The sequence below is a fragment of the Rhinichthys klamathensis genome, unplaced genomic scaffold, assembly GCF_029890125.1.
Source record: "Rhinichthys klamathensis goyatoka isolate OS25496 unplaced genomic scaffold, OSU_Roscu_1.1 h1tg000554l_1, whole genome shotgun sequence".
Classification (NCBI taxonomy): Eukaryota; Metazoa; Chordata; class Actinopteri; order Cypriniformes; family Leuciscidae; genus Rhinichthys; species Rhinichthys klamathensis.
Window position 1 is genome coordinate 1423350 of NW_026607023.1, and position 23947 is coordinate 1447296.

At 40.5% G+C, this 23947-nt stretch overlaps 1 protein-coding gene across 1 annotated transcript in view; it reads right to left on the reverse strand.

Moving 5' to 3' along the window:
* Positions 1-278: 278 nt before the first annotated feature.
* The window catches only part of kctd16b (potassium channel tetramerization domain containing 16b), a 127196-nt gene continuing 103527 nt past the window's right edge, over positions 279-23947 (reverse strand). The window contains exon 2 of the mRNA XM_056239132.1: positions 279-788. Within this exon, the coding sequence (XP_056095107.1) occupies positions 328-788 (461 nt within the window). The 3' untranslated portion in view covers positions 279-327. The remainder of the gene's footprint in view (positions 789-23947) is intronic.

Genomic DNA, 23947 nt, shown 5'->3' on the forward strand with positions numbered 1-23947 from the left:
GAGGGTCAAAAATTCAGTTGTAACAAACGCACAATTACACACACATTTGTGTAGCTCAGCAGGGGAGAACGAAACCAAAGAGACAAGTGGCTGAGTGTCTTTCGGAAACACTTGCGTCTCTCTGGAACTCAAAAATGCAGGTGTTTACAAGTAAACAATTAGCATTCAAGCAGACGAAGCGGTCGATCGGGTCATCGACCGACATTGACCAGAAAGTCAGAGGCAGTAGTAGTGTGGTGCGTACTAGCAATAGTAGTTGTAGTAGTGAACACGTACATTATTGTAGCTTGCGCTTAAGGTTTGAAAACGGTTGAAACCCGCCATCCCTCAAAGACGGTATTTGCGCAGGAGGTCGACCTGCCACGTGTACTTGCGCTCGGGAAAATGCGCAGGAATCTTGATCTTGCGGAAGTCCTTGATGCATTTGTCCAGTTCCTCTTCCACAGTCAACTTTTCTTTCGCCGGCCGTTTCTTGCAGGTGCTGGTGTCCCGGGAACTTGCGGTGAGCGTCCGGAGAAGGTCGCTCTTGCGGCGCTGCTCGGACTGCTGCTGCTGCAGGAGATGCTGAACGGGGCCTTTCTTTGGAGGCCTGTCCAATGTTTGAACGTGCGTCTGCCGGCTGACCGGGCCACGGATGACGGTGCCTTGCGGGGAGCTGGCCTCGGAGTGGCTCTCCGAGCTGGAGGTGGAGAGCTCGTTGAATGAGGTTCCACTCTCACCTTCGCCTTCACCTTTGTGACCCTTGCAGCAGCAGTCGCAAGGTGGAGATGACCAGCGAGAATGGCCACCTGGAAAAGAGAAGTGAAGAGTTCAAACAATGCCTGAAGGTATTTGTTTTCAGGGAGACTATGGGTGTGTTTACATGCACATTCTTAAGCCGATTACCTTAATGGCCCGGTTTCACAGACAGGGCTTAGATTAGGCCAGGATTAGGCCTTAGTTCATTTAAGACATTTTTTAAATATGCCTTAGAAAAAACATTACTAGTGTGCATCTTGAGACAAAAAAATGGCACTGACATATTTTAAGATATATCAGTGCAAGTTGCTTTCAGTTAAAACAGCTCAAACATGCATTTTAGTCTAAGACTTGGCTCATACCTTGTCTGTGAAACCAAGAGAATATGCTGACAATGCATGGAGTCAATGCATTAACCTGTTTTCCTTTATCAGAGTAAGCTCATAAACTACTTGAGTATAAACCGATCGACACAACTAGATTATTGCCCATTACTCTGATTTTGCTCAGCATGTAAACACCTTAACATGCATTGTAATCTACTTACTGAACTGTTATGTCTGACTATGTCAAGTCAAATCAAGTCAAGTCACCTTTATTTACTGTATATAGTGCTTTATACATGATTGTTTCAAAGCAGCTTCACAGTACAGACAGGGATGGGCATTATTTCAGATACATTCATTTAAAAGACAAAATGCTATTTTATATTTTAAAATATATACGTACAGGTTTAGTATTTTTGAATTTTCAAAATACATAAAATACTTTGTGCCAGTCACCCTCTTTATTAGGTTGCTGATTTCCTGCAACAACTAGTTCAGGCCTTCCAATGCCAACGTTCATGCACATGAGCTGCAGCTGCTGTACGACTCCATATAGCGTTGGGTGAGCGAATTTAATAAGGAATAAGACAAGGTGAGGATGTCTACTTATTAAGGTTTAAATGGAACAAAATTCAGATTTGCCTTCAGTTAACATGAAGGAATAATAGAGCAATGGAAAGGGGAAAAATAAAATAGAGTTAGCCAGTCGGTCTTGATAATCAGTTGTGGATTTTATCATCTAGCTAGAGAAGCATTATTGCTTGCAAATAAAATGTGGATATAAAATGTGAATTGATTTAACTTTTTCTATATCGCCGTATGGAAATATGTTCTTGCAGCTTTTAGTGGGCAGGAGTTATTGACATGTTGGAGCGTTAAAAGGAACATGGATGAATGAGTAATAAAGAGCTGGATGTGTCTGATGTAAAAATAAAAAAGTTAGTCATTAAAAGTTATTAATTTACTTGTCGTCAGCAGGGGGGTTGAGCCAAAAATGAAAATAAATCAGCAAGCAGTTTTTTTTAAAGAAAACAAACTCAACACGTCTCAGATGCTCTGAACACAAAAACTCGGCAAACAGAACAACTGCTTATTAAAGACGAGATCTGACAACGAACAGAACAAACACAGGGCTATACAAAAGCAGACTAATGAATGGAAATGAGAAACAGGTGTAGCAACTTAATCAACCAATGAATCACCATAGAAACAAATGCAAGCATAGGAAACAGAACAGACAACAGTCCAAAACCAACTCAAAGTCCAACTGAAGCAAAACAAACACAGACCAGACATGACACTTGTCTTAATTACTTTAGAACTTTTTTACTTATAGTTAGCCTAGCATTAGTTTTTCTGGTATTGAGAATAGTAAAATTTCACTGGTATCTAAATGTTTGGTTGATGAAGGCTTGTTATGTGGATGAAGGATGAACCCAATAGCAGACAGCAAATGATTCTCAGAGGGTTTATTAATGGACAAAAACAGAAAACAAAAACCCACGATGGGGCAAAACAAGGCAGGACAAGACTAATACTCAGACAGTAAACTCACAGCTACGACAGGAACAGACACTTCTTGAAGACAGGACTCTCAACAGGTTACGCACAGCTTGATACAGGTTACGCACAGCTTGATACATATACGCACAGCTTGATACATATACGCACAGCTTGATACATATACGCACAGCTTGATACATATACGCACAGCTTGATACATATACGCACAGCTTGATACATATACGCACAGCTTGATACATATACGCACAGCTTGATACATATACGCACAGCTTGATACATATACGCACAGCTTGATACATATACGCACAGCTTGATACATATACGCACAGCTTGATACATATACGCACAGCTTGATACATATACGCACAGCTTGATACATACACGCACAGCTTGATACATACACGCACAGCTTGATACATACACGCACAGCTTGATACATACACGCACAGCTTGATACATACACGCACAGCTTGATACATACACGCACAGCTTGATACATACACGCACAGCTTGATACATACACGCACAGCTTGATACATACACGCACAGCTTGATACATACACGCACAACATACGACAATGTCAAACAATGAACCGACACAGGACAGCAAACAAAAGGGGTTTATATAGGGAACACTAATGACGAGGACAGGTGAAACTGACTAGACAATAATGACAAGACGAGGGTAACAAGGGGGCGGAGTTACATAACGAGACAACACAAACACATGGCCCAAACAACAGACCATGCGCTTGAACACAAAACATGGGTCTGTCATGATCCAGCCTCAAGACTAGGGGAAATCAAGGAAAAGAAGGTCGGATCATGACACCTTATTTCCAGAAAAAAAGAGTATATGATAATATATATATATTTTTACTATGAAAAATACTCATATTGTGATGTAATTTTGGTAATATTGCCCATCCCTACTCATTGCTAGATAGCAGGAAAAGTTCCCAGAGTTTTAGATGTGATTTATTTAGTAGTGATCGCCACAAGTAATAGGCTAATAGTGATATTAACTTTTAGCCTGAATGGACAATTTCACATCTATATTGTGTATTTTCAAAATCTGTATGTAAATACATTTTCCCACACAATGCTCCTGAGGATTCAGCTACTAAATCTTGTCACCACCAGTGCAGAGCTGCTCAATATTGGCAGCAGGTGCGAGTGATGCATCTGCACGCACAGTGAGGCCAAGACCTATGGACAACGGCCTGGTGCCAAGAAGGGCCGCAAAGAAGCCACTTCTCTCCAAGACAAACAACACGGACAGACTGAAATTCTGCAGGAACTACAAGGATTGTACAGCTGATGAAGCCCCCTTATGTCTTTTTTGGATATCTGGAAAATTGACTGTCCGGAGAAGAAAAGGTGAACGCTACCATGAGTCCTGTGTCGGACCGCATCCTGAGACCGTCCAAGTATGGGGTTGCTTTTCATCCAAGGGAATGGGGTCTCTAACAATTCTGCTCAAAACACTGCCGTGGATAAAGAAGGGTATTAAAACGTCCTGCAAGAGCAACTCCTCCCAATGATCCAAGATCAATTAGTGTTGATCTGTGCATTTTCCATCATGATGGAGCAGTATGTCACAATCATTACATTGAAATTTTGGATCCGTGGCCAGACAACTGCCCGGATCTTAATCCCATAGAGAACCTGTGTTCAATCTTTAAAAGGCGAGTGGACAATCAGGAGTCTACAAACTGTGATCAACTCCGAGCACTAACAAGGCAAGAACGGATCACCATCAGTCAGGATTCGGCCTAAGCTGATATCCAGCATGCCAGAGCCAATTGCAGAGGTTAGAAAGAAGATTGCTAGATACTGCAAGTATTGACTTGTTTTGGCCAATAAAAGCCTTTAAAACTTATGAAAAAGACCACAGAAACATGTAAAAAATATTGAAGCAGCAAACTTTGCAAAACAAAATTTATGTAACTGCCAATACTTTTGTCCACGGCTGTATTAAACAGGAAAATGATGCAAACCTAATCAAATATGAGTCACATTTCAATTCTGCTGTAAAGCAGCTCTAAAAAAGTGACATTATTCAGCTCAAGTCAGTTGAGAATTTGTTCAGTTCAGATCAAGAACTGTATAAAGTTCATCAATGAATGAGTTCAATTCAGCTATAAGCATCTCTACATAAGACAACAGTGTCGTTATTCAGCTCTAGTCAGTGCACTGTTGATTCAGTTCAGTTCGATAACAGTGTCTGAACAAATTCTATTCAGCTATGTGACAGAAAAGTGTTCTTACTGCAGATTTAAGTGCATTCAGCCAGTGTTTCACGATAGGGGAAGAGAAAATACACACACTTAGACTCTTTCTCGATTTAAGAAATAATAAAAAACGTGTTTTCATCTTGTGCAGCCTAAGTAACTGCATGAGAGGAGAGTTTCCTGCTGACATTTTGGAATACTATGGAGTTTATAATGTTTTAATTAATATAACAACCCACATGACAAATGAAATACAGTACTTACGGTTTGATGTCACCACGGGGAATAACCTGATTTTCATTGGTCTTGTAAACTTGTTTTACTTGTGTTGCCAGGTTATTGGTTTGCATGTTAGCTGGGACAACATGTTGATTAAAATAAGCTGATTTTTGAGAGTTATCAATGCTCAATGTTTAGTACTGCTTACTGTGCCGTACATGTTGTACTGCTGCCCACTGTTTTTGAGAAATAGTTTGCATTCTGTAAGCAATAATAAATGTTGGCAGAAGCAGGAAGTGAGCCACAGTTTTGAGCGCAGCAACAATATGACCGTGTTGCGGTCGATGTGCCTGCCCGTCTGATCAATGCAAGGTCACAGCATACAATTAAATACCTGTTACCAAATTCATTTCCATCTTTTTATATTTTCTTCAGTTTTAATTAAAATAAATTTTTCTTCGAGCAGATATGAGATGGGAATAGGGCGAAGAATGGGTTTGGAAAAAGGCCAATTGGAACTTGGCTAAATCCACCATCCGTTCTCTCCGAGCCTGCTCCTGTTTCTAACAGTATACGCTGTTGTCACGTTAACTCAACAATTCAGTTATTCTGGAAATAGTGTTACAGTATGTCTGAAAACCCATGCGGTGAAAGCATTGATCATCTTAGCATTAGTACAAGAAGGCTTAATCCACAAAAGCATCCCATGTCAACTACAAAGCACTACAACCAGGAGTGCGAGACAGACAACATTCAGTATTCACCTAACAGAGTGAAGCCAATTATACAGGCTGTGTTTTCCAAGGCCTGTCACTGATGAACTATGTCTGTTATTCTCCACCACACTGATCTGTGCTATTTCACAACACTGATCCATGTCAGATTTTTAATTATGCAACCTCAATCCATTTGCATTTAATTATGCAAATGAAAGTTGGGGTGTCAAAAATGATTCACAGCGAGAGTGGCGGCACTAGATCAAACCCATTAGCTGCCTATATGAGTGTTTATGCTCAAAGTCAGGGCCACATAGTTATAATTAACTATAATATAAAAGGTAATTGTGCAGTTGTGCCCACATTTAGCAATCTAGATTTGGCAAGCATAAATCCTCAGTGTAAAAATGATCCTTTTCCAATGTGAAACACAATAGTATGGCACAAAAATATCCTACACTATAGGTATACACTTAAAAGTTTTGAATAAGTTATATATATATTTTTTTTTTTCATGTTTTTGAAATAAGTCTCTTATGCTCACTAAGGCTGCATCTATTTGATAAACAGCAGAAACATATGCGCTTTCTATTTGAATATATTTTAAAATGTAATGTTTTCCTGTGATATCCATTTTTTTGTTACAAAAGTATTAACAAAAGGAATGTTACAAAATATTTTCTATCACAGTTTCCACTCACAAAAAACCCTGTTTTCAACATTTATAATAATAAGTACCATTATTAATAATTGAGCAACAATAATAATTGATCACCAAATCAGCATATTAGAATGATTTCTGAAGGATCATAGGACACTGAAGACTGGAGTGATGATGCTAAAAATTAAGCTTTGCCATCGTGTTAAAATATATTAAAATACAGTTGTTGTAAATTGTAATAATAGTTCACAATATTACTGTTTTGACTGTACTTTTGATCAAATAAATACAGCCTTGGTGAGCATACAGGTATGAGACTTCTTTCAAAAACATTTTAAAAAATTGTAATAATTCCAAACGTTTGACCAGTAGTGCACAAACCTACAAAGTTCACTGAGGCTGTTTGTTAAATAAATAAAATGGTCTTTAGACTAAGATTAAACCTGTTTATGTAATCATTAGATGTTGTTAACAGTCCAACACATCAGTTTTGCACCTTCAACTGTATATTTATCAAAGCATCGCAAAATGTCAGCTCTAAATATATTCAGAATTTTATTTATAGTCTATTAAGGATTAACAGTTCACAAGGTGCATTATCATGCAAAGCCGCAAATGTTGCTGCTGTGAAACTATTTGATATCGCTATTGATCCCACACCAGCAATAGAGATCTTGTATTGCCAAACACTGCAATAAAACGATTGTGCTGAGTTGCAAACACAGACGTCAAGCCTCTAAGGATCCACCTCAAGCAAATGTAATTAGGTATAAATATGATTTTAAGATTAAAACACTGACTCCCTTTTGCAATAACATCAGAGGGAGACAATATGCCAATACATATCCATAGTCCTCAAAACACGACCTATCTTTATTGGGACAGTAAGAGGCCCTACAAAAAATGACAGGAACTTGTGTTTCTCATTATGTGGCAGAGTCTGTTCTGGAATTCATTTGTGTCACTCAGTATAAAAAGGGACCTTTGATCGATGAATCGAGGCCTTGATAATTGGTGTTTTGAAAAATGGCCCAGCAAAACAGCTAAATCAGCCGGTGGCCAATTTTCTTGTCTAAACGGAATTAACAGGATGCGGCAAAGCAGTGTTGACAAATGCCAAGCATTTAAAAGCGTCAGTGAATAATATAGTCGGCCATGGGTAAATGTTGGATAAGTGCATTAATGTGCTGAATACATTTGTGTCCCTTGTTTAAAGTCGTTGCATGTGTTGAGTGAGTGAGTGTGTGTGTGTGTGTGTGTGTGTGGCTTAAGAATTCTTGTAATATATTTGGACAATTTTTATACTGCTTTCACGGTGTGTGTGTGTTTTTTGATTATTTTTTTAGCCTAGATAGTCACTTTGAACTTTTGTTCTATATAAAAAGAAAGTGTTTGAAGATTCTTCTAAAATTCTCCTTTTGAGTTTCATGTAAGAAAGAAAGTCATACAGCTTTGCAATGATATGGGCATGATATGGGCTATTACTTTAAGACAACAGACACTGCATCATCGTGATTTTGTCCTGTTTTCATCTCAGAAGTGCATAAGGAATGATAGTAATGAGAATCCTTGATAGCTGGACTTGTTTAAAAAAGCTCTTACATGATAATTACATTCATTTGGAAAGCTCTTCTCCCTAAAAGCTGTGCACTTATGGTCTAGTGCTCATGAAGGGGGAGGTGGGGTGTGGGGGGCTTGTCCCTGTCAGAGTCTTTAATATGAAATATGAGCCTCTTATGCAGCCACTGTGAGGAAAAAAAATCCCATACACCTCTGTACACTGAAGAAAGACGAATATGTACACTGAATATGGATTATCATGTTTACTTTCAAATGTCTTTAGAGAGAAGTATTATATTTCATATTTTTACCCAAAATACGATGGAGTAAGCATTAGACTTGTAACACGCTGCATCTGTTATTGTCTCGCTAGATGAAGACTCTGAACATTTTGTGTCTGTTAAATGTCTCTTTCCTTACAGACTGGAGACTCAGAACGTGGTTGAAATATGTTTCTGCCTCACAAGCTGTAGACTCAGAGCATGGAATCTGGTGATGTCTCTTTCTTCACAGGCCAGAGACTCAGAACGTTGTTTATGCTACTGTCTCACCTTTGCAGGCCAGAGACTCAGAACTTGGTTGATCTGTTTCTGTCTCTCCCCTTACAGGACTGAGACTCATAACTTGGTTGATCTGATTCTGTCTCTCCCCTTACAGGACTGAGACTCATAACTTGGTTGATCTGATTCTGTCTCTCCCCTTACAGGACTGAGACTCAGAACTTGGTTGATCTGTTTCTGTCTCTCCCCTTACAGGACTGAGACTCAAAACTTGGTTGATCTGTTTCTGTCTCTCCCCTTACAGGACTGAGACTCAGAACTTGGTTGATCTGTTTCTGTCTCTCCCCTTACAGGACTGAGACTCAAAACTTGGTTGATCTGTTTCTGTCTCTCCCCTTACAGGACTGAGACTCAGAACTTGGTTGATCTGTTTCTGTCTCTCCCCTTACAGGACTGAGACTCAGAACTTGGTTGATCTGTTTCTGTCCCTCTCCTTACAGGACTGAGACTCAGAACTTGGTTGATCTGTTTCTGTCCCTCTCCTTACAGGACTGAGACTCAGAACTTGGTTGATCTGTTTCTGTCTCTCCCCTTACAGGACTGAGACTCAGAACTTGGTTGATCTGTTTCTGTCCCTCTCCTTACAGGACTGAGACTCAGAACTTGTATCTGCTAATGTCTCACTGGACGAACCAGAGACTCAGAACGGCGTTGTATCGGTTATCGTCCAACCTTAACAGGCCAGTGACTCAGACCCAGGAGTTTCTGTTGTAGTTTACATCACTTTTAAGGTTACCAAACATGGTTATTAATGGATTTGGATGGATTTTTGTATTTCATCCACTGCTCTTAAGTTGAGTTAAGTTTTTTCTCGTATCACACGAGATACGCAAGTACAACGATATATTACGACGTATTTTGTCCCACCCCTACTGAAGACATCTGTTTTGAGACAGCTTAGAAAGGTTTTGAAGCTTTTCCTTCTACAATTTACAGTATGTCATGTGAACCTGTACTGCCTGTTATTATTCATACCATTATTCATAAAAAAATATGTAAAAGTAAAATATAAACTAATTGAACTGAAACTAGAAAAAGTCTCAGGTTTCCTGAGGAGGAAAGAGACGCCGCGTCAGCTGACGCAATGGGGAGGCGTCCCGCAGGACCCGGTGTCTGATGCATGTGTAAATTGTGGCCGACGCAGTGATGACGTCGCAGGCAGCCATACTCGCCTTCCGCTCTTCTCTCCAGGAACTTGTCCCTAGGGAGGGCTCAGACGGTCTAAGAGGAGCCTGCACTCGGCGAGGAATGAACTGCCCAAAGGTGGACAATTGCGCCCATGCCTCTCTAAACCTGTCCACTACCATCTCAACTGTTTCCCCCATTGGACTGTCCGGCGCTGCAAAGGCATCCAGGAGGATCGCTTTGTCAAAATCCATGAGATCCATGCTCATCCATGCTGTCACCAGAGAGGCCATAGATCGTCCAAGAGAATGGGGCGCTTGCCTGGTAGCGCAGAGAGCTAAATCCGTGACCATGCGCAGTTCGGAGACCACCTCAGGAGATAATCCCTCCCTCTGATCCAGGTCCTTGAGTACATCTGCATGGTAGGCTTTTAATACTGACATAGTATGGAAAGCTCTGCCAGTCTGACCCGCCGCCGCATACGCTTTGCATACCAACCTCGATGTCATTTGACATGGCTTGGAGGGCAAAACGGCAGCCTTAATCGATGAGGAGGTCCTCTGGGGTATCTTTCTTGCTAAATTCCTCTCCACCCTTGGCATCCTCCCATAACCCCACTCTCTCAGACCCTCTACATTAGAATTATTTAAAGCAGAATGGGCCACACGAGCAGAGTATGGATGTTCCCAAGAACCTGACACCTCAGTGTGCAGGTCCGGAAGAAATAGAAAGCTCACCGGAGCAGTGCACTTATGACTGCGAAGACATTGCTCATCTAAGCGGCTGCTAGTGATCTTGTCCTACCATTCCAAGCTCAGTCTGACTGTGGCGTGAGTCATAAGCTAGCTCATTGTATTCGGCATTCTGCTGCATGGAGCAGAAAACAGATTTTTTACACGTCTTATTCCATGCTCTCTAGGTCGCAGAATCATGAGCGAGCAATGAGTCCTCATGCTCCACTGACGAAGCCGCCGAGCGGGTTTCCGTTTTCAGGCATGAGGACAGCAGAGTTGGGGGTGAAGTGAGGGGAACTTGCTCAGGCTCCTCAAGCAGCTCCATCTAAGATCCCCCCGACTGTAAGCTGTACGCTGCCTCGCCAAACGCAGAGCTCAAGCCGCGAGGCTCAGCGGCTTGACATTCCTCAGTCATGAAGAGCGGCAGCCAAGAGAGGAACTTTCTCAGTGAGAAATCATCGCAATAAATGCATCCAGCCCCCTCGAGGGCTGACTGTGCATGCTCCACTCCTAGACAGATAACACACATATCGTGATCATCGCCAGGCGTTATGAAACGCTGGCATGGAGGGATACAGTGTTTAAACTGTTCGCTCGCCATATTCCTTCTCCCTCTCGCCTTTCATACACTACAATCTTCACACAGCACACAGACAAGCGGCTTCCTGAAGACATTGAAACTGATGACGTGTTTTCAGGTGCCCTTTTTGTACCCTGGGGAGCAGTCTGCGACGTCATGATTTGCTAGTTGTTACACTTGCCTCAGACACCGTGTCCTGCGGGACACATCCCAATTGTGACACCTGGCGTGGCGTTGAGTTCCCTCGAAAGGGAACCAACTCATACTGAAACCGAAAACTAACAACTAACAAACTAAACAAATTGAAAAAGAAATAGAAATAAAAACTAAAGTAAACTTTTCAATGGAATGAAGTTTTCTATTTATGCTTCAAGAAAACTGTCAGAACAAGCTGAAGGACTGTGCCAAGTTTTGTTGACAGCCTTAAAACTAGTTACAGCTGAAATAATAATAAGCTTAAATATTTTACAAAAACATTATTTGGCTTAACACAACATCACAATTCTATACTATAGTCCTTTTAATATACTATAGTCTTTTTTCGCTTTTGGTTTTTCTATTACAAATAAAACACATGCTATTAGCACAAGTTCTTTTGAGGCTGCAATCATGAGTGACACAAGAAAAGCTCCAAATAAATCAGATAATTCATGCTTCAGTCTAAAACAGAGTGTCCATACACCATTGACAGCTGAGCCTCAACATTTTTACAACAGCTGACAGGGGCACCACCCCGTCACAGCTTCGCACCCTCCATGTGTCGACCATCAAGCCCCGATCAATCTGCTGTTCCAACACACACCGGCCCGATCTGCCCACCCGGCCGCCCAGCCATCCATCTTCACTCGCACTCTGGCCGTATCAATACATCAGACAGCTGGTGGAGGTGTCTGAGCCATTGGACCCCGATTGATTATTGTCATATACTTTGGCAACATGCTGAAAATGGCAAGGTAAGATAAACGTCAACACTGCCATGCGAGCAAATAATCCCTCTCTTTGTCATTTATTTTGTTTTCTGCTGTCACATCATTGATGCACAATTTTTTTTTATGATTTAGGACATTAAATTAAAGAAGCTATTAGCAATAAGTTTGTTAGGTTCCAGTAGTCTCACAAAACCAGACTTATGGCTTGTGGCATAACGTCTGAACCACACTTCATCTTATTTTGGCAAAGAACAAGATAGACATCTTTAAAGTGAAACATATCTAATTTTTCTCAAATCTCATTTTCACAAAGACTGTATTTATTTGATCAAAAATACAGTAATATTGTTCAATGTTATTACAATTTAAAGTATTTTCTATTTTAATATATTAGAAAAGGTAATTTATTACTGTGATGTCACATGGGTGTCACATGATGCTTCAGAAATCATTCTAATATTTAATTATGATACTATTATTACATTTTATTGGTGCTAATTTATTATGGTTCTTCAATGAAACAGTTTTTACTGCTAAATATATTTGTGGAAACTGTGATCATTTTTTTGTTCAGGATTCTTTGATAAATAGAAAAAACATAACATTTATATGAAAATAACAAATGTCTTTATGAATGATTTCTGAAGTATCATGTGACAACAAAGACTGGTGTAATGATGCTGAAAATTCAGCTTTGCCATCACAGGGGTACATTACATTTAAAATATTAAAAGTCTCACACAAGATGTGTGTTATGTGCATGGGTGAGGAGCATGCTAGGTCAGTCCTTGAGGGGACTGACTATGTATATTGTGAATGTTTCAGTATGTGTAGGATTTGATCCTTCTTGGCTCTCTTCCTAAAGAATGAGTCAAGTGCCTGCATCTCATGGCTTGGGTCTCCTTGCTGCCCTGGCAGCGCGACAACTCAGGTCATGGGGATCGCAGGTCGAGTTAGTGGAGGCAGAGTTAGAGATGCGCAAAAACACCATATCTTTCGCTCTCTCTGCGGACTCAGTCCACCCCGTTTTTGATCTTGAAGCTCGCTCTGCAAATTTTTCAGACCACAATGAGGAACTCATGCTGTCTGCATCTGACTCTGAGGGGCTGGATATAGAAAAGCAGGTAGGTGCTTCAGCAGAGCAACTTCCTCAATCTGCCGCATTTGATGAGCTGCTCGAGGTTGTAACTCGGGCAGTGGCCAAATTAAAGGCCAATTGACCCTTTGAGAAGAAAGATGTCAGTCGTTTTAGGTTTGATGACTGCTACCTCACCTCAGCTAGAGTGCAACCTCCACACTGCCATCTCCTGTTCTTACCTGACCTCCACACTGTCGAGTGCGTGGAAGAACCCATACTCAGCCCGGTTACATAACCAGGCCACCTTGACATATTCTATGGTGGTTGGGATGCGTGAGCATGGGTATGCACCAATGCCAAAGGTGGAGGAGACACTTGCGGGCTATCTCTCCCCTTCAAGTGCATCATCGTGGAAGAAATCAACCTTACCTACAAAGCCATGCAGAGTTACATTCAATCTAGTGGGTAAGGCAAATGGGGCTGTGGCTCAGGTTGGTGCATTCTTGCACATCATGGGGGTTCTGCAGGCATTCCAGGGAGACCTGCTGAAAGAGCTGGATCACAGTGAGGGGTTGGGTCCTGAGGTGGTTCAAGAGCTCAGCTGGGCCACAGTTCTTGCCCTCCGTATGATCAAGTAGACGGGCCACGCCATTGGCCATTCAATGGCTGCTTTGGTCACCACGAAACGATACCTGTGGTTTAAACTAACAGGGATAAAAGAAAATAATAACGTTTTTCTTTGATGCCACAATTTCGCCCTCTTGCCTGTTAAGCAACATCAACACCGCCGTTGACAGGTAACAGGAGGCAAAACTTCAGTCGGCAGCATTTAAGGAGCTGATTCCTTTGCAGCTTTGCAACAGCATTGACTAGCCGAGCTCAACCAGGACCGAGCTCCAGGAGGTAGGAACAGAAAGTGAGTTTTTTTTTTTTCTTAACTGTGGACGTTCATTTAAGACAAAACCGACTCTGTTTACATAAATACTCGTCAAAATAGCATTTGGACATTTTCGTGTGTAGTCTATTAGACCGTTTAGGCGCTTATCCAAAGCCAACAGTATACTTCTCTTATCCGCATTCGGCTCCATCTCAGAGCATGCGCACAGAAAGCCTGGGGCAACAGTAACTGCGTTTACATGGTTCAATCGGAATGAAATCAATCCGATTGATGAATCCGAACATGGTGTTTACATGAACGATAAATAAAGTAATCGGGTTGATGTGCGCGTTTATATGTCACAAGATTCAAATCGGAATTGATTTTTTGACATGCGCACACTGCACGAATATGCCGCTGTTCGGGCATAACTATTCTCCTCTATTGGTTCTTTATTTGTTTTAAACAGCAGACTTAATATTTATCCGTCTCTGGTCATGATTTGGAGACGATGAGCATGAACCGTTTTGCCGTGCTGCTTATATTGATCACGCAGTAAAACCCCGCGCCCAAAACCAGTCGTTCATGAATGATAATCTGAAACAAGCACTGGTGGGACGTTGTCCTGCTTCACTTCACAGACGCTGAGTGAAACGAGATTTTTTTAATAACGGAACACTCATTTATATTCACTTTATTCAACAGGAAGAACAGCTCGTTCCGTGCGTCATACGTCATTACGCTATTTCAGCGTCATTGCACATGCGCAGTCCTTTTAGTTTCGGTTTTCAATCCGATCAAGTGTTTACATGTTCTCTCGATCGGATTACAAAAGGAGTAAACCACCCCTTTCAATCCGATCGAAATTTAAATCGGATCGAGCTCAATCGGATCAATTAAGGTGTTTACATGAAGGGTTTTTAGTCCGATTGAGCCGTCAATCCGATTATAAGTGTCCATGTAAACGCAGCTAGTGTCTCTTTCGCAGTGATGTATTATGATGTATGTGCTGCTCTCCGCACACATTCATCAGGTTTTACAATTTGGATGCGGATTCAACCCCAGGGTCGCGAGTCCTTCAGGATTGATCCAGGAATCAGTCTGCGCTCAACAATTGTCTGTGCAGATCACACAGCCTTGTGGGGCAGTCTCTGTTCCCGTGGCGTGGCGGTGGTACTGTAAGTTCCCATAGCATCAATGCCACGACACGGCATCAAAGTTCCAATTCAGAGGGTAATGTCTGGGATTACATATTGTGTTTCAAAAGTATCAACTTCGTAACCAAGTCGGTACTGAAATTTTAAAAAAGTGACGATACCAGCATTTCCCTCTAGCATTTTGAGCGCTGTTGAGCGGATTCTTAAACATCTGGTTGGCCATTGTGTTCGCGCGCTCAACATATATGTCTGTGATGAGCAACAATGATCAACGCTTCAAAAACATGTTGTCTTTGCCGAGCGCTTACACAGATACACGCGGGAGCGTTTGAAAGCAGGCGTCTATCAGCGGATCCGTCTATCAGTGGATATATTAGGCATAATTTACTGTAGTGAATTAGTATGCAAAATGTGGCACATTACAATATTTATTTGGTTACCAACAGATTTAATTTTCTTAATATCAAGACTGAATTACCAAATTATATTATTAACTTGCATTTTATGCATATTAGTTCTAAAAAAATGCTTTATTTAATGAGTATTTCAGATGTTCTGTCTGAATCAGAGCATGAAAAAGTCTCTATTGTGTTTTGCTACCTGAAAGAAGAACATTTTGATATGATTCTTTCATCAGCCATCTCTTTTAAGCCATCTCTTGTGTGTGTGCGTGTGTGTGTCAGCATGCTCATCCATGTGTCTTTTATTCCTAGCAAGGACCAAGACAATCTCCATGCACAGTTTAAGCAAGACTGCCCCAACTTCTGAGCAATATGCCAGCTGTCAGCCAGGCATGCTGGGTTCTCTGTAGTGATGGAGTTGTCTTAATTAGGCCCATCTATTTCTGGCCTTGAAAGCGATGACATATTTTCATTTAAACTTTGCTGAATAGTTTTATATTTTTGAATAATTGCTCGTCTCACAAAACAATATTGTTAAATACCGTGTGTTCTGCAGATGAAAGAAAGCCATGCAGGTTTGGAACAGAATGGCGGTGAGTAAAGGATGACAGCACTTTCATCTTTTTTGGGGGTGAACTACACCTTTAATACATTTTCCTTTTCTTATTGTGCACAATACATTTGAAAAAAATGTTGGACTTAATTTTGCATTAAAATGCAATAACATGCTCTGAAACAACCTTCATTTTCATCTTTTATTTCACACTTCTCATCCAAACACCTGGCTTCATTCTGGTGTGGGACAGCAGTTTTTTAAGATTCAATCAATTCTGATGGATGAAATCAAGTCCAACCCCAATTGCATCCAGGTTCAACTCTGTTTTTTTTTTTTACTCTGTTGAAAGGGCATACTGTAGGAGCCTGTGAATTATTTTGTTTAAATGTTATGTGTATGAATTTATATGTATTTATGCAAGATTCTGTTTTCCCCTAAAGATGTAATGAGGTGGGCTGAACCTATGATGTCAATGTGTTTTAGTCAGGTGGGGGTGTGACCATTTGGGGAAAGGAACACAGTTTTGAGACCATGCTGCGGGAGATTAGATGTTTTCCTTTACTTATTTTCCGAAGTTTACGATTGTTTGCAATAAATAAATGGAAAGTTTATGGAACACGCATCAACTGTATTTCCTCAACGGAAAGATGGTCACTCCACACATACTGTGCTAAAGCTAAGAAAGAGAGAGAGATTTCAGATTAGTAATTTTATAAGTTTGTATCATGAATATTAATACACTTTTTATTTGATTAGAATGATGAACGAAATCATATTACCGCAACTACATCAGGTCCTCTAATGTTTCAGAGGGATTTATGGAAATCAAACCATCACAATCAGTGTTTGGATAAGTGTGTAATCTTCAAGGATCAACTCTTATCTTTACAACTACCAAATGACAAAACGAAATACTGCCATTTCCATAGAATTCCGTACATATCACAAATCATGAGGATTTTTTTTCAGGAAAAAATAAATAAAGACAAATTTTGAGACAAAAATAGCAGAATTGCTTTAGAAACTGTCCTTGGGACTAATTTACAGTGCCCGGTTGCATAAAGCACCTTAAGTGTAATTTTCCCTTAAAGTCGCCCTTATGTTTCCCTTAAACCTAAGGGTGTTGCAGAAAAATACCCTTAAGTGTTACTTAACGGTTTTTTTAAGTGAAACGTCATTAACACTTAGAATTTCTCTTAAATGCTGTTTTTTCACTTAAGTAATCGTTAAGTGTTGCATAAAACCCCTTAACGGTAATTTCCCTAAGTATAACTTAAGGTTTGGAAATCGTAACCTTAAGAGTAACGCGGACAAAAATAAGACGACATGGCTGAATTTATGGAACCAGCTGAAGATCATAGGGAATAGGGAGAACCCTTTGGACCAATTTAGCCATGAAAAATTGTTGCAAGAATACCGATTTGATCGACGCGCAATATTTGACATCGCTATCAAACTAGACGGCTGTCTGTCTGTCATTACACGCGACTCGCATGCAGTGTTGGGGAAAGTTACTTTGAAAAGTAATGCGTTACAATATTGCGTTACTCCCTTAAAAAGTAACTTATTGCGTTACTTAGTTACTTTTTTAGAAAAGTAATGCGTTACGTTACTTTTGCGTTACTTTTTTTCCACCTGGGCTGGGCTTGTTTTTTTATACCAAAAAAGATATATTTTTGGGCAAATGTAAAGAACAATTTGGGCCGCTCAAACAAACCTTTCAGCTGCTGCTGTTCTGGGTAACAGAAGAAGAGGATGCAGGAGAAACAAATTTAACACTTACTTTACCAATAAAAACATATAAAAAAATCTATAGTCATTTTTGCTTATGGTTTAACTGACAAATCGGAGGTCAGAAGCAAGTACTTTGGTCAATAAAGATTAAATGCATAGCAATTTGTTTTATTTAACATATTTAGGTATTGGAGCTGACCATCACAATCAGCATTGTGATCTGATTCTGCATTTCACTGATTTTATTCATTTTGAGGAATATTGAATCTTTTTTGTGCAAGTGAGATGAGTAAATCCACGCTTACATTTAATCTAGAACAATAATAACCATCATGTTTACACACAACGCATCTGCACTTCGATTTGTCTCAAAATTAGGACAGAAGAGCAGTCAATCAATAAAGGGGAAAACAAAGTAACTTGCGTTACTTATTAGAAAAAGTAACTCAGATATTTTGTTGTAAATTTTAAAAGTAATGCGTTACTTTACTAGTTACTTGAAAAAGTAATCTGATTACGTAACTCAAGTTACTTGTAATGAGTTACCCCCAACACTGCTCGCATGTAAACTATCACAACGTTAAGTCAGTGCGCGCACGGAGAGTGTGTGGCCGACAAAAAATTCACAGGAGAACGAGCTGATTCTGTGTTTTAAAAGGAATCATGACAGAAGAAAACAGGTATGCTATGGAAATATACTCAGCTGTATTTCGAGACACAGAGCCAGAAGTGCATTCACAAAACCTAAACAAATGCCAAAGCATGAGACGGTGAACAACACAAACTGCCGCCACGTTTGGAGCTAACGCGGTGTTGCATGATAGCGTCACTGGACTGACACGTGATATTCCGACATGTTAGTGTTTTGCGTATCTATGGCAACAACAGACTTTTATAACGTGAATCCAGGATCGCTGTCGTGAAACACTTAAATGTTTCCCTTACCTAAGAGAACCGTTTAAGAGATTATATGCAACACCCTTAAGTTGTTCTCTTAGGTAAGGGTAAATCGCCCCTTAAGTATCATACTTAAGGGAAAAACTTAAGGTGCTTTATGCAACCGGGCACTGATGCTTAAAGAAATTCACTACACAAATGTTGGGAATACAATTAATAACATTCAATATTCTCATCAAGTTGCCCTTTTTCATTCAACTATCCTTCAGGTCTATCACTGCATCCAAACTCCACACTGGGGCTCCTCAGAATTCACACTTCTACGACGTAATGCTGCTTTGGCTGTCAGGTAGCTCTTCAGCACCCTTCTGCAACCTAAAATGACAAGTGGGACATCCTACGGTCTTGTGGACTTAACAGACACGCATTTTATTTACAATTAAATGAAAAGGTATTATAGTTTAAATTTATATTAAATGCACTTAGCTGAATTTCAAAGGGACTTCAGTGCATCTTTATGTCATTTCATAACATAATTACTTCTGTTGCCAAATGTACTGACAAGCATTTATGGTACATTAAAATAGTGCAATTTCTATTGAAACTTGTATTTAAATATATGTGTAATTACACATTTGTGCAGTTTAGTACATTTAATACATATTAACAGTAAATGTAATCAAATAACACTACAGTTAAAATGATAACTTTACATGTGCTTTATTATGCTAGTCAACACATCAAAATAAGTGTACTTCTTTAAAGTATGATTTAAAATGTACTTTTCATTTGACATTATTATAAAGTGTCTTTTAAAAAAGGACTCTCTTTAAAGGGATACTTCAGGATTTAGCATTAAGCTTTGTATTAGTAGAAAACCTGTAGTATTTTCGAATTACCGTGCCTTCCACCCTCATATCCCCCTGAGACGAGAGATTTATGTATTTTTTGTCTGAAAAAAAATCCTCCAATTACGCAAAAATCGTCATTTTGCGTCATCGGAGGATTTTTTGGCCAGAGGCTAAAGACTACAGTCAGTAGTAGGGGCTGTCCCGCATGTTCTCAACCCGCCCATAGAGGGTGGGATCTCACTCACAGAATGTACACAGTGTCAGCCATCTTTTGGAAGCTAAGCTAGCAGGCTCTTGTTCTGTGGAGAAAGCTGAGTAACTTAGTAGGAGAAAGCTGAGTAGTAGGGGTCACCATTCATCCTCTTTTTCCCGGACATGTCCGGCCGTCAAGATCGTACAAAATGTCCGGGATTCAGCTTTTGCTTTCTGCAGTCGCCATTCATTGTTTACATGCACACCTTTCAATCTACCTGAACTCATTCCGATTGGTGAATCTGAATGTCGTGTTTACATGAACGCTAAACAAGTGATCGGTAGCATTGCGAGAAAATTCCCGCTCCTCCGTGAGAGATACGAGACCGGTGCGTCTCACAGGTGTCGCTCATCGGTAATCACGCCACCGGCCTCGCACCCTTCTCCCGCGGCCCTCACTCGTCCTGCTCGCCACAGTAAACATAATTAATGGCGACTGTAGAACGCAAAAGCCGAATCCCGGATATTTTGGGCGATCTCGAAATCCCGGGCAGACTCATCACGGAGACTCACTAGTAGCCTAGACTTGTTGTTTAACTACTGCGCTCTGTTACCGGTAGGCGTGGCCTCCTAGGGCAGCGAAGCAAGTGCATTCTGGGAGTTGATGTCTTTCATCCACATAAGCCAAAAATACATTTTCTCGCTTTTCTCAGTCTAGAAAGCTCCAAATTCAAAAATTATTTCACATCTCTTCTCCATAAATGACCCATTTTAAATACACATTCATCTTTCCAGAGGTGAAGTATCCCTTTAAGTACACTTAAGTAGCCTTTATTTAATTGATATTGTATTATTGTCAAGTACAGTTTTCACAATAGGGTCTCATTTGTTAACATTAGTTAATGTATTATCTAACATGAACTGACAACGAGCAATGCATTTGTTACAGTATTTATTAATCTTTGTTAATGTTAGTTAATACAAATACCGTGGTTCATTGTTTGTTAATTTTTTGAAGCAACTTCTTCTGCCAAGGTCTCCATGCCACCTGCCGAGGCGCTTACAATGAACAAACATATCGACAGGGCTTATTTATCAAACTGAGCAGTGGAGGAAAGTGTTGATGCTGCATTTACTGCCGCACCTGCAGATCGAGAGCGCCGATAACTGTGTGACAGCACGGGAAACCAGAGCAGAACTGAGATCTCCCTCCCCCCTCTGCTGAACGACTGCTCGTGGAGTCACAAAATCAGGAAAAAGACACGCTTGCTTGCTTAATAACTGAAGCAAAGTGAAAGTCTGGAAAGGTGATGGAGGCTGATAAAGGGGTGATAGGTACTGGATCAATACTGCATCAAGAATAAATCTTCTTGACATGGTTCCAGCCTCACCCCACAACCAAACCCAGATGCTTATCTTTCAGGTCTATGTGCTAGAGTGCTCAGGTGCAGTGAGCGAAAAACATGGCTCAGGCTCTTGATGAAGACTGGAAAATGGAGCCATTGGACAACACTCTGTAGTAAATCCACCTCTTTTTTTATTAGATTTTTTCCTCTCTCTTTTTTTAAATAAAATTAAATATTAACAGATGCAGAAGTAAGGACGTCTCTTTGGAGATATCTTTCCATTCATGGAAAAATTTCTTTGGAAGCAAGATGAGGCAGAATGTGCTCATTGATACGGTTTATAAATTCACATTTTTAGTTCCATAGACAAAAGAAAGTTACATAAGTTTGGAACAACATTTGAGTAAATTGATGACTCACGAGGTTGAGTAAATGATGACAATTTTTTATTTTTTGGGTGAACCATCCATTTTAAAGGAGACGCTATTTTGCCTTATTTGTATGTAAGCTAGAAAGCCTGGATAGTGAACAAGGTAGAAAGGAGAAAGCCTATTAGACAGCTGCAAAGAGAAAATCAATGATATATATATATATATATATATATATATATATATGTGTTATATATATATATATATATATACACTCACCGGCCACTTTATTAGGTACACCTGTCCAACTGCTCGTTAACACTTAATTTCTAAGCAGCCAATCACATGGCGGCAACTCAGTGCATTTAGGCATGTAGACATGGTCAAGACAATCTCCTGCAGTTCAAACCGAGCATCAGTATGGGGAAGAAAGTTGATTTGAGTGACTTTGAACGTGGCATGATTGTTGGTGCCAGAAGGGCTGGTCTGAGTATTTCAGAAACTGCTAATCTACTGGGATTTTCACGCACAACCATCTCTAGGGTTTACAGAGAATGGTCCGAAAAAGAAAAAACATCCAGTGAGCGGCAGTTCTGTGGGCGGAAATGCCTTGTTGATGCCAGAGGTCAGAGGAGAATGGCCAGACTGGTTCGAGCTGATAGAAGGGCAACAGTGACTGAAATAACCACTCGTTACAACCGAGGTATGCAGCAAAGCATTTGTGAAGCCACAACACGCACAACCTTGAGGCGGATGGGCTACAACAGCAGAAGACTCCACCGGGTACCACTCATCTCCACTACAAAAGGGAAAAAGAGGCTACAATTTGCAAGAGCTCACCAAAATTGAACAGTTGAAGACTGGAAAAATGTTGCCTGGTCTGATGAGTCTCGATTTCTGTTGAGACATTCAGATGTTAGAGTCAGAATTTGGCGTAAACAGAATGAGAACATGGAACCATCATGCCTTGTTACCACTGTGCAGGCTGGTGGTGGTGGTGTAATGGTGTGGGGGATGTTTTCCTGGCACACTTTAGGCCCCTTAGTGCCAATTGGCCATCGTTTAAATGCCACGGCCTACCTGAGCATTGTTTCTGACCATGTCCATCCCTTTATGGCCACCATGTACCCATCCTCTGATGGCTACTTCCACCATGTCACAAAGCTCTAATCATTTCAAATTGGTTTCTTGAACATGACAATGAGTTCACTGTACTAAAATGGCCTCCACAGTCACCAGATCTCAACCCAATAGAGCATCTTTGGGATGTGGTGGAACGGGAGATTCGCATCATGGATGTGCAGCCGACAAATCTGCGGCAACTGTGTGATGCCATCATGTCAATATGGACCAAACTCCCTGAGGAATGCTTCCAGCACCTTGTTGAATCTATGCCACGAAGAATTGAGGCAGTTCTGAAGGCAAAAGGGGGTCCAACCCGTTACTAGCATGGGGTACCTAATAAAGTGGCCGGTGAGTGTATATATATATATAACACATATATATTGCATAAACTGTGCAAATTTCACTTTTTTTTTATAAAAACCAATACAACTTGCAATACTTTTGCTTCAAGTTAAAGCCCAGGTATACACAGTATACAAGCAAGACATGCTTGTATGACGTGTTGCCGCCTTTGGCGACAATTTTAGCCCGACAGCACTTGCATAAAATGGACAGACCCGGCTCCTCTTTTTGGCACAAGTTCTTCTGTCATGTTCTACTAGTTCTGCAGCATCCATCTTCCCTGTAACGTAACACCAGAGCACTGCTGTTTACCCTCGCCTCGCAGTGCAACTTAGAAGTGCAACATTGTAAAGGGTCTGTCTGAAACAGTGTCGCGCAGCGTAACGTTCGTTCCGAACGTTGTGTAATTAAATACCGGTATACCGCCCAGCACTACTGTATACGTATATGTCTAACAGGGTCTGCCACTGGCTGTAAGGAAGCACACTGCTTAATGTAATAAAATGTCAATGTTTTTTGAACAAGTACGTTTGATAAATGGAGACCGAGTGGGTAAAACAAAAACTGGAGCATAGAGGCAATAGAATGAAGAGGAAAACAAACTGCCATATAGTTTTATTTTCTAACTCAAAGGTGCTTAAACACCTTTGTTCTTGTTCTTAGGTTCTTTGATTTGTGGAAGTAGAGTTCCTAAACCACTTTCTGAATACTTTATTAATGTAATAATAATACTTTATTAATACTGTAATAATGGTCAAGGACAGATTTTTATGTGGCGCTGTCAGTCACGTAGCTTCAGTGAAAATGACACCAGCAGTTTCTCACTTGCTTTTCTTGCCATACTTACCAAAAAACTGGCCTTGGATTTCAAAAGGAAGTAGGAGCCATGAGGAAATCAATGGCGTGATTCTCCTGGGACTCATTAGTTGTGGCATGTACAACACAAAAAATTCAGGCAAGGGTTTAAAGAGGCTGATGCAAGTACTAGTGAAGGTCTTATAATATGCAAGTAGGATATAATCTTCATCTTTAACTGAGCAATATGCTTGTCTGCAGCTCTGCAAATAAACTTTCCTATTGAAGCAAAAGTGTATCTCCCCAAGCTTGAAAATATTTC